General features: G+C 46.7%; 1 protein-coding gene across 2 annotated transcripts; it reads left to right on the top strand.

Annotated features, from left to right (window-relative positions):
• The first annotated feature begins 1,893 nt into the window (after positions 1-1,893).
• LOC122236192 (ral guanine nucleotide dissociation stimulator-like) lies at positions 1,894-11,177 on the top strand. Of its 2 annotated transcripts, none has more exons than XM_042977084.1 (13): positions 1,894-2,121; positions 2,592-2,699; positions 4,158-4,345; positions 5,682-5,875; positions 6,024-6,400; positions 7,190-7,405; positions 7,787-7,890; positions 8,393-8,462; positions 9,083-9,151; positions 9,590-9,664; positions 10,248-10,280; positions 10,638-10,759; positions 10,964-11,177. In XM_042977084.1, the coding sequence occupies exons 1-13, from the start codon at positions 1,936-1,938 to the stop codon at positions 10,998-11,000; spliced, it is 1,779 nt and encodes a 592-aa protein (XP_042833018.1). In that variant the 5' UTR covers positions 1,894-1,935; the 3' UTR covers positions 11,001-11,177. The 2 variants fall into 2 exon arrangements, with proteins under 2 accessions (XP_042833018.1, XP_042833019.1); XM_042977085.1 differs by having other exon boundaries at positions 2,043-2,131.
• The last annotated feature ends 528 nt before the right edge of the window (positions 11,178-11,705 follow it).

Here is an 11,705-nt window from a genome sequence, read left to right as displayed (position 1 = left end):
TTAAAAGGGGAGATGGGCTCCAAGACCTTGTCATTTATTTATTAACTATGCACTAAGCTTTTAACCTGATGCCAGGTACCTTGTTGGGCCCATGTGTGGAGCTGAAAATACCAAGAGCTACCTGCCTTCCAGGAACTCAAGTCTAGAGATAGGCAATAGCACAAAAGCAAAGGCATGTGAAAGAAAAAAGCAAATGATGTGTGCTATGAATGAAGGCTGGAGAGTCATTGGGTAGGAAGGTATGAAAGGCCTCACTGGGGATGACATTGCTGAGAACAGAATGACAAAAGGGAGCTAGACTTGAACAAGTCATCGTGCAGTGTGTCAGGAAGAAGCTACCACTGCTTCAGACACTCACTAACAGAAGCCAGTTTGTCCAGAGGAGGTGAAAAAGGCAGCCAGTGTGGCTGGAGGGAAACTAGGAGGAGAGCAAAGGGGAGGGAGGAGGGGCAGGGAGAAGTGCTGAGGCCTGGTAGAAAGTTATCTGTTGCTCTTCTGTTACTGCATTGTCCCAATACCTTGCACTGTAAAACACATATATTTAATACCTCACAATTTTTTGTGGATGAGGAAACCAGGCACATATTAACTTGGTTCCCCAGCCTCAGGGTATGTCAGAAGCTGCAGCTGTGGCCTCAACTGAGGCTAGATTGGAAGAATATTTTCTCCCAAGTTGACTCATATGATTCAGGATGCCATTTGGACTCAGAGCCTGGGTTCCTATGTGTCTTTCAGCCTGGACACTGCCTCAGTTCTCTGCCATGTGAGCCTCTATATAATGGCAGCTCAAAACACTACTTGATTTTTGGTTAAAGAAAGGTAAAGAAAAAAGGGATAAAGAAAAAGGGAAAGGGAAAGAGGAGAGAAATGGTACATGAGAGGAAGTAACTAGGAAGTGAAAGACTATTTGAAATTGAAACTTAGACATGACTTTCCATCACAGTGGCTGTATCCTATTGGTCAGAAACCAGTCGCTAGCCACTTAGGAGTTACAAAACAATATACCACAAGTCAGCATGGGGAGCCATTGTGAAGGCTGCCCCCTCATAGATTGAAATGAGACAACTGAGTCTCATTCTAAATACAACAGGAAACAACTGGTTTTACTACCATTCTACCCCATCATGGGACCCGTATTAAAATAAGGCCAAGAGGAAGAGTGACTGTTCCATTACTACACTGATGTCTCTTTTGAATAGTACTCCATGCCACATCCCGCCCCTTTTTTTAATTCTTCCATACTTGATTTTGGGCCTCAGATACACTGGACAACAGCCCACACATATTAAATTTTTTTTTAAGTTTATTTATTTTTGAGACAGAGAGAGACAGAGCATGAACGGGGGAGGGTCAGAGAGAGAGGGAGACACAGAATCGGAAGCAGGCTCCAGGCTCTGAGCCATCAGCCCGGAGCCCGACGCGGGGCTCGAACCCACAGACCGCGAGATTGTGACCTGAGCCGAAGTCGGACGCTTAACCGACTGAGCCACCCAGGTGCCCCAGCCCACACATATTATAAATATTATCCATATATTATCCATTTACACCCGATGAGGCTCCTAGGAAGTATATTCTAGCCTGATCCCAACATGCACATTAGGAAACTATGGAATACTTGAGAGACACATTGAGTTAGGACATATAACTGGTAAAACAAAGAAAAAAAGCTGAATTCAGTTCTGTATCCTCAAAATTAGAACCCTACTTGCATTTCCAGGGAGTTGTGGCTATGGCATTTTTGACTCATTGTTTACAGTTAAGGAGATGACATTGGAGGAGAAAGATAAGCAGTCAACTATCAATAAGGGGTTCTAGATAGGTCTCATTTAAAGAAGGGCCCCAGGTACTGGAATCTTGAAAAAGTGACTTCACTTCCTTGGTGATAGGCTTCAACAGAACTTAGAACTCTGGTAACCAGGTGCCCACATTCTAGAGATGGCCTGCTTTCCAGCTCACTTGCCCAGAGTCACTCTAGAGAACAAAATGTTCTGTTGCTGTATCCCCATTTTCAGGATATGTGGGCTTAAGAAAGCCCAGAGTGAGAAACCTTTATGTCACTGTAGACATCAGCTCAGCCCTCATCTCCGAAGCTGTTGGTCATTTGGCAGGAGGCGCTCACAGGTAACACAAGGTAGCTCAGGGCAGCCCACTGGAGAGCATGCCACAACTCTGATCCTGCCCAGAGCAGGCCTACACCTCTTGCCCCTCGTGTGTGTGTGTGTGTGTGTGTGTGTGTGTGTGTGAGAGAGAGAGAGAGAGAGATCAGGGGAGGGGACAGAGGACGAGGGCTATGCCCTTCATGAGCAGAAGCAAGATGTCAGGTGTTGAAAGCCTAGCACATCTCTCATGTTCATACCCCAGGTCTTGGCAGGCAGGAGACGATAATTGCTGGGGACCAAGTTCAACTACCTATATGTTAATTACGAGCCCTAGAGTTTCTTCTGGTTTCCTCCTTGCTGGATGTCTTTACAGCTTCCCCTCTTAGCCTGTACTGTAGAGAACACAATTTCTAATGGGGATGTCCCCTTGTGGCAATGTCCAGGGAGGACCCTAAGGTCTCTTGGCCCGACTACGGGGCACTGTACTTGCAGAGCTTCACCCAAGATATCTTTGAGGAGCTGGTCCATGGCTTCAACTACGGCAGCGCCCTAGATAAGTGTCAGGTGCAGAAGGATACCAAGAATCAGCGCTGCTCTGAGGTAAGAATGGGAAGAGGGTTTTTCACACCCAGGGCCTGCACATAAATATGGGGCCAAACCTGAGGCCCTCACATTGTATTTCCACATGAGCGTCCCACAGGCCCAACCACAAAATAATCTGAATATCCAAACCTCTGCCACCAGCTATGTGGTAAGGTAGGAGGACACTCTTTACATATGTTGGAATGGTAGAGAATGCATGTATTGTGTATGTATTTTATTTTTTATATTTTGATAGAGAACATATTTAATGTTTTTAATTAATCATTTTTATTTATTTATTTATTTTTTACTTTTCATGAGGCCATGAGTATCTTTGCATTTTACTGCTGTTTTATTATTTTACCTACTTGCCCCAGATATCCTGGGTAGCACTCAGCTCCACTGTCCTTGCAGAACTTCTCCAAGCCCTTACATATCATCACACAAAACAGGGTGATTTAACACAAAATTAAGGGTGGGATGAAGCCATTCTATATGTTTCTGTAATGTCTTGTCTCTCAGAACACATTAAATTATTGTAGGCCCACCAAGTCATGAGCTGTGTTCTTATATGTCTTCATAATATTCCATAAAGGAGGTTGTGTGCCACTGTTTCAGCCTTTCAAGTCTGTTGGAACTTGACAGGATTCAATTCTGTTTTCATGTCAACAGTGATGCAGGGAAAATCTTAAGTGTCCTAAAAGAATGTTTTAGGTTGCTAGATCTGCCATAACATGGAAGCACTAATTGGGTGGAAGGACTTTGATGCCTCCTGGCTGAGATACCTGCCTCTGTCTTTTAAGAGTTTCACCCAGGAAATCTTTGATGAGCTGCTCTAAGGATTAAATTCCATCTCCCTTGACAAGCAGCAGGTGCATCAGTCCAGCAACAACATCAAGTGCTGGTATAGGGTGAGAACAGGTCCAGATTCATGTCCTTTCTCGGGACCCAGAGATGATCAGGGTAAGCCTGGAACCCAGACTACAATTGACTGGCTCCCTGGGGCCTGCTGAAGAAGGTGGTTTCCCCCAGAAACTTTCTCCCTGTCAGGAACAGACCAAGCCTCATTAGCTTAGAGGAAATGCAGCCCATGCTTTTGACAATTCCCAGGACTAACCTATATGATCTTGAGCAGCATTCGAAATTCTAACCCTCTGTTTTCTCATATCTACAGTAGGGATGTTTACTGATGACTCACTGGCATAATGCTCTTAATATAGGCTATTAAAAGAAGTGCTATTGTTGCTCAGCTAAGAGAATGCTTGGAAGTTACCAATGGTTTATCATTTCCCCCATAAAACCAATTGCAATTTTAAGCCTAGAACCTTATTCTGTGTGGGCACCCGAGTCCCTTCTCTTTCACAAGTTCCCAAAGGGATGGGGGTCTTTGGTCTGAGAACCAGACCCTGATCTTCCTGGTAGTTCATGGTATTGAAGCTGACTACATGCCCCTCCTTGTCTACCCGGTGTTAAAAGGAATCAACCCTGTCCCTGGATGAGGCCTGTACAATGCTGAAGCTCAAGGAAGGCACAATGGAAAATTTTTTACAGTCCCTGCTACAATCACCTTTCCAGGATAGAAACATCTCAAACATCACAACCATTTTCTGCATATACCAGGTGTTCCCCATGGCCCAATTAGTCCTGGGACAGCAGTTCAAAAGGTGAGTGCTTGCCTCATACACAGCACAGGGGGGAGCCTCCCATTTACTACTTGTGTATCTTGGGAATGTCACTGCACCTCTATGAGCTTCACTTTCCTCTTCTGGGAGTGCGGTGGTAAGAGGATGAACCTCACAGTGTCAACTGTAGTAAACTATGGGAGAAAACATGGCATGGGCTTATCTGGTGCCTGACTCTGTAGAAAGGGCTGCTGGACATGCTGAGTATCTTTAGGTTTAATAGTTCTCTCTCTCTCCAGTGAAGAAGCTCTCAACCTCAACCCTCGCAGGCCTGTGGCACTTCTGAATTTAGAAAAGGACATGGAAAGCAGAAGTTGTCCTGTTTGCAAAGGACTTCTGAGATTCTATCTAGCTGGGCTTGGTATTTTTCCTTTATATGGCCAGACTAGGGCTTGCTGGGGGACAGGCAGAGGCACCCATGGCCCACACAGTTATCTGAAAAGTACTGGTTGGGTTAATTCAATCAACAGTATGTGTTAATCACCTAGTAATGCAGGCACTTTTCTAGTCACTAAGATAATTCAGTGAATAAAGTAGACACAATGCCTTGGTGTCAATTCTAGTCAGAGAGTAGGCAATCACTCTACACTCATGTCCTTGGTTCATTATATGTGACATTTTCATGGCGTCCTCTGGGTATGAAAGGATTGTCCCTTATTTGACCATTATGACAGACTACAAGACCAAGTAAGCATACTCATGTTCAGGTCTTCAGGTTCAGTAGGAGGGCCTCCTGCATCCACAGAGCAGCATAAGAGACTTTAGGGGTTGTGGCTGGAGGAGGACTTTCAGAACCATGGAACTCACAGATCTCTTGATTTCCATAGGAGGGCTTATGTTTGGGGGCTTCCTGTGAAGAAGCAAATGAGTCAAAGAGAGCTGTGGATGGGGCCCCAAAACTGGGAAGCAAAGCACAGTCTGGGTTCAGTTGGTGCCTAAGAGACCCATCCCTTCTACTGTTCTATCTGGCTCTGCCTGCTTCTCTCCATATCTACCTCTGCTTACCACAGCAACTAGGGCCAAGAACAGAAGGTGTAGTGAGAAGACTGCTCATAAATCGGCCTCAAACGTAAGCCTTATTACTGGTCTTTACTGAGGATGGCATTGACTATGCCCAAGGCCGTGGTGAGAAGAGTATCAGTGAAAAAACCAGACTCACACAGGTTTTCTGGATGACTAGGCCTTCCACTGCAAAGGCGGGGTTGGAAGTGGGCTGGGCCATCCTCTGGGATCCATAGAGAAATAATGATGCTGTGGGAGTACAGTGTGGAATAAAAGGCCAGGCCTCTGATGCTTCTCCACACATGACTCTACCCAGCACCCTCTCTCCCATCTTGAGTACATGGCCTGACCAGAAATTTCAGGATACCTGGCAGTCTCTGAATTTTACCAGTTTCAAAGTAAAGACAGCCTATGTGGATATGAAGCTGCATGACTGGAACCTGAAGAACCACACCGCCCTTATCCTGGTGCATCAGGAAACTCTGGAGCCCACTGAGGCAGAGTCAGATGGTAAAGGGGATTAAAATCTGGGAAGACTAACTGGGGTGGGGTTCATGGGCTGAATATTGTTTTGAAAGCAATGGTACCTGTCCTGTTTTTGGGAAGGCACCTGGAAAGTCAGTTATGTGGATGAACCTTTCTCTTTATCCTGGTCCAGTGCCAGCCCCAGGGCTCCTTCCAGTTGCAGAGCCAGAAAAGGGGTCTACTATGGAACTAGAGACAGCGCCAGTTATGTTTCAACCATCACCTCAAGCGTCAGAGCCAGCATCACCTCCATCAGCTGTTCCAGAACTGGAACAAGTGCTAACATCTTCTTCAGCATATGTGCCAGGTCCACAGCTACAATCAGCTCAATCATCAGCTTTACTTAGAATTTTAACTCCAGCTCTAAAAATAGAGACAGAGCCAACTCCAGCGCCAGAGCCTTCCTGCCACGGGCATGTGACCCCAAAGAACCAGCTGAATGAGGAGAAGCCCAGCCTCATGGACTTCCCTCCCAAGCTGGTGGCAGAGCAGCTAACGTACATAGATGCGGTAAGAAGCTGGGCTCTCAGGGCAGGACAGGGCAGGGCACTTTCTACATTTTTGCCGTCAGCTAACCCAGACCTGCCTTTCCCTGATGTGGACTACTATAGTCCGGGTCCAAATTTCAGCTCGACCACTTATCAACCATGTTACCCTGCCAAGGTCCTTAAATCAAGCTTTCACTGTCCAGCTGCAAACTGTAGAGATAGGCACTGATAAGAATTGATGCAGAGTTACTGTGTAGATTAAATGAGATAGAACAGCTAGAAAAATGGGTAGGCCCTGGTCCTTCAGGTGGAGGAAGACAGCTCACTGGGTGCAGTCAAGTCCATGGGTCACCCACCCATCTTCCTTGGAGTCTTAACACCCTGTGCACTTATTAGGCATCTGACATGTACATAACTACAAGGGGAAACAGAGAAACCTATGGTTGTAACTGTCATGGGGGAATGTGCATCGAAAGGAGAGTAGGACCAAAGGGAAAAACAGGTGGAGTGGAAAATGCCCCCTTGTGAGGAGTCACATTGAACTGTCATCTAGAGGCTGGGGTTAGCAAGGATGACCAGGGTACAAATTCTCTCCTTCCTTCCCTGCCAGTATTCACTCCTAGGTCTTCCTGTACTTGACTCCCTCAGTGAAAATAGAATGGAATGAAATCCAGGGATTCCAATCAGGCTCAGGCCACATTCTCAGCTTCAGGAACTAAAGCTCTGACCTGGTAACCTCCTACCTAGGACACTAATCCTGAATGTGAAATGGCTGGCTGAACACTCCTACCCTCCCCACCCCATTCTCTAGGAGCTGTTCAAGAAGGTGCTGCCTCATCAGTGCCTGGGCTCCATCTGGTCCAAGCGGAATAAGCCTGGTAATGAGCACCTGGCACCCACAGTCTGTGCTACCGTCACCCAATTTAACAGTGTGGTCAACTGTGTCATCACCACCTGCCTTGGAAACCCAAGAATGATAGCCCAGGACAGGGCCATGGTGGTGGAGCACTGGATAAAGGTGGCCAAGGTATTTTATGGGAGGCCAAGATGAGTCACTCTTCTGAGCCTTGGAAACTGATATTTCCTTTATCAATTCTCAGGGTTGGAGTCCCTAGTCTAAGCCCTAGGGTCTGCACAGTCCCTAGGCTCTTCCCTCCAGGGACATGCTGACCTTTACTTGCATGTCCCAATGGTGGAACGCTCAGTTCCTACCTGGCTCCTTCCTTGGAATGAGCTAAAATCTTCCCTCTCCCCAGCAGTGTTACTCTTTGGGTCTTATATGTGCCCTTCTGCAGGCACCTGGATATCTGTCATCTTGGAGGGAAAATTTAAACTGAGGGAGACTGATACTTTAGAGCAAATAGGACTCCTGCTACCCACATGACCACTCATTCTCTTCCCTCCCCAGGCCTGTCAAATCATGCGGAACTACTCTTCACTGCATGCCATCCTCTCTGCTCTGCAGAGTGCCTCAATTTACTCTCTGAAGAAGACATGGGAGAAAGTTTCCAGGTGAGTATGCCTCTCTCCATAGAAGGATCAGGGTGGATGAGGGATTTCCCATATGCACATCTTTTCCCCCTCAGTAACTGGGACCCTCCTGGGAGGCAGCAAACCCTGGCAATAGAACCTGGGCTGGTGTACAGGTCTATAACCCACCCTGGAGAATAGTCCACCCTGACTCCAGCTACAGAAATATTTTTTCTTAAATATCACGCACTGAGTTGACCCAAATTAAATATTATCAAGCGCTTACTTTACAGCAACAAAACTCTCTGCCCAATTGAAACCACACCTGACTGAAACAGAGTTGCTCAATTAATATGGAAATGGTGGCACTGGATGACTCACATGAGAGCTCCCTCCATGTCCTACAAACACCTTAGTTCTCAGAGGAATCCAGAGAAAACCCTAATACTGGCAGTTTGACTTTTTGGAGTACTCAAATAAGAGGGACTTACATTCAAGCCACATGATTCCTATAATTTTTTCTGCCATTTTTTCCTCTATTCAGGAAGAGCTTTCAAAAATTTAAAAAGCTGTGCACTGAAGATAACCCACAGAGAAGGGAACTGTTCCTGAAGGTATCATGGAGGAGGAGGTTTGGGAAGAGAGAGGGTGGGGCCTGAGGGAACAGGGTCCTGAGTGGATGAAGAAAGACTGCTGTGTAGGGGAATGATCTGAAGCATTCCTTGGGGAGGTGAAGCCTTTGGTATGAATATGGTTACAGTTTGGGGTGAAGATTCCATTGGGGGTGGAGCAAGAAGGTGCTGTTCAACCAGATGCTATAGACACCCTGTCTCTCCATATTAACAGCTAGTCCAGATGGGGACCTGTATACAGCTTGAGAGCCCAGAGGACAGCCCTCTGCTCAGTAGTGGGGTTGGGATGGGTGGAGGGAAACAATAATGATAGTAATAGGACACTGAGTCCTCAGAAGACCATGTGATGTAGGTGGTGTTCTCACTTTTCTCAATGAGAAAACAAGCTCAGGAAGGCCAGGCTGCAAGTTCAAGGTCACACATGGAGTGAATGTTGGAGCTGAGATTGTGCTAGAATCACTCACAGCATGTTTAAGGATAATGTAGCATTGGTACCAGCTGACTTGGGTCAGATGTCCAGGGTCTCAAGTCAAAGATGGTGGGGGGGGGGGGAGTGGACTGAGGATATTATGGTCTCAATGAACTTGTCCTTGCCCCTGCAGGAGCGGCCATCTAAATGGGCCACCCTGATGATGAGCCGCCAGAGAGCCCAGAAAAGGCTGCAGAAGAAGGTGAGTGTTCCTGGGGAATAGAGCCTCCAGAGTGAGAGGAGAAGGGCTCCTCTCTGACAGCTGGAGGCCTCCAGATCAAGACAGGTGGACCTTTCTACTCCAGCTCCTCCTCTTGTTGCCACAGCTTCCAAAACTCTTATTTTAAAGTGACTGGGAGGAGGGTCTATCCAGCTGGATGCAGAATGGATTTGTGGGTGGAGAGGGGCCTAGGACTACATACAATTTGATTTTCTAAAAGCAGGCCCTGGTGGTGATTAGGAGAAGTCTGATGTCCTTGGAGGGTGAGGGTAAGGGGGAATTGAGAGGCGGCTGCTAGGGATCCTAGGCTGCTCCATGTGAGAACCTGGGGTGGACCAGGAGGCTGAAGCATTTTCAAGGGAGGGTCCCTGTGTGCACCTGAGAGCAGGGACTCATCCCACCCCTACTCTAATGACACAGGGTGTTGTCCCCTTCCTTGGCACTTTCCTCACTGACATGGTGATGCTGGACACTGCAATGGAGGACTATCTGAAGGTGAGTGAACCTCTAGATTGTGTAGGAGGGCCCAGAATCCTGAGGTTTGGGAGTGGAGAGACCCCTGTAATGAGTCCTGAGACCTCAGTACTTGGCAAACCTCCCCTCATGAGAGCTTCACAGCTACCCCTGTGAGCTAGAGTTTCTCATCTCAGTGATGAGTGAAGGGAGTTTGCACTTATGACACTGGTCCTGGTGCCCAAGACTGTCTGAATGCAAAGCTGCATGAAGTTTGTCTGAGTTGACCTCAGCCTCTCCCTCTCAGGCTGCTTATGGGGGAGAGCAAAGTCAGGCACCTCCACATCGGCAAGCACTTACATAGCCTAACAGCCCCCTCCCCCCAGAGGTTTCAGCCTCCCCTTCTGTCATCAGAGAGGGTTTGTGCTATAAGGTGCTTGACTGTCCACCCCATGTCCTCCTTTCTCTGGACCCCAGAGCCTGGCTTATATCCCAGTCCTGTTATCTGTGTATGGACAGTCTTCTAGTGTGTCCTGGCACGAGAACAACATGAGAAAGGATGTGTATAAGGAACAAGCAATAACAAGGGGCTCTTTCTGATGGACTTTGGCTATTTGCTTTCTAGGGCGATGAGATCAACCATAAGAAAAAAACTAAGGTGAGCATTTTGTGGCACTTCCTATTAGGGAAGTGTAGGGGAGTGGATACCAGAGATGCCCCTGGGAAGAATATTTCTTGGCTTCATCCCCTCCATCACACATTTACTGGAATAGTTTGATAATGAAAAAGTGTAAGACCCATCCATCTGGTAAGTGAAGTCAGGGGAGTGGCATCAGGGATAACTTCCTGCAGGAGGAGGGGCTATTTATACTCACCTCTGCGAACAGGTTGAGACTGGATGAATTTATCAAGGAAGGAAGGCTGCCACATGTGCAAAGACCTAGGACTGGTCCCCTATCCCACTGCTCAACCCACCCAGGCTCTGATGTGCATCCTGTTCCTTCTCTTGGCCTAGGAATACGAAGTAATGAAAGAGATCATGCTCCTCCAGGTGGCTGCAGATAACTACACTCTAGAACCGAAGGAGCAGTTTAGAGCCTGGTTCCAGGCTGTGGAGCGACTCAGTGAGGATGAGAGGTGAGGCCCATCAGGAGCTGAGCAAAGGCGTGGACTCTTTCTGGTGGCCACTCTAGGGATCCTGCATCCATGGCTCCCTGGGCAGCCTCAAGCCTTGTTTCCTGGTGATCACTGGAACACCAGATTCCAGCTACTGGGAAAACACTGGGAGAGACACCTGAATTGTAGCTCCTGGTCGACTCACAGGTGTCATTCTCTCTTTAGCTACATCCTGTCCTGCCAGCTGGAGCCCCAATCCTAACTGACCAGTGGAACTCAAGAACAAGAAGAATTGGCCACAATCAAGCTCAGGACTGAGTGAATGTCCAGTGATAGTGCAACCTTTCCTCAGCAGCTTGGACACTTGCTGTGATGAATCCCATCTCCTTGACACTTTTTCCTCCCATCTATTTACCTACTTGGAGTGGCAATATTTATCTTAAATAGTTAAAAGCTAGATTTGAATATTATTATATTAAAGCCTTCTTTCTTTTATAGCCCAGGAGTTTGGTTTGGTTTCTATTACTTCCTACAGCAACTTAAATGGTGTACAGACTCTCATATTCTTTCTTGAACTAAGAAATCTTACAGAGTCATCAGCTATTGTATGTGGGAGGAAGGAGAAGAGCCAGCCCTCCTCCCAAATTCCTCTTAGAGAACAGGTTAATTTCAGTATAATGAATTTGGGTAAAAAAGAAGAGACAGCCCCTCAGAATTACTGAGATTTAGAGGTTGAAGTTACTTTCACAGGAATGGCAGCAACCATTGAAATTAGATGTCCTTAAGTGTAACAATTTCCAGGACTACTACCTGCCCCAGGACAGTGGCTGCTTTCTACACTTTAAAAGGAAAAGGTTTGTTTCCTGCTTCTTTTATTGAGGTGTTGTTTTTTCTTTTGGAGTTTTTTTTTTTTTTTTTTTACCAAAATATTTGAAACTTTAAGTTTTCTAGTTCAAAACTGGGAATT

This window comes from Panthera tigris (genome assembly GCF_018350195.1).
Source record: "Panthera tigris isolate Pti1 chromosome A3 unlocalized genomic scaffold, P.tigris_Pti1_mat1.1 chrA3_random_Un_scaffold_65, whole genome shotgun sequence".
NCBI classification, from domain to species: domain Eukaryota; kingdom Metazoa; phylum Chordata; class Mammalia; order Carnivora; family Felidae; genus Panthera; species Panthera tigris.
This window is presented reverse-complemented; position numbering and strand designations above follow the sequence as displayed.

Excerpts from the sequence above, each read along its gene's own strand:
- LOC122236192 (XM_042977084.1), top strand. The coding sequence starts at position 1,936 with ATGGCCTGCTTTCCAGCTCACTTGCCCAGAGTCACTCTAGAGAACAAA. Across the intron at positions 6,401-7,189 it reads AGCTAACGTACATAGATGCG|GAGCTGTTCAAGAAGGTGCT; the intron begins GTAAGAAGCTGG and ends CCCATTCTCTAG. Across the intron at positions 10,760-10,963 it reads CGACTCAGTGAGGATGAGAG|CTACATCCTGTCCTGCCAGC; the intron begins GTGAGGCCCATC and ends TTCTCTCTTTAG.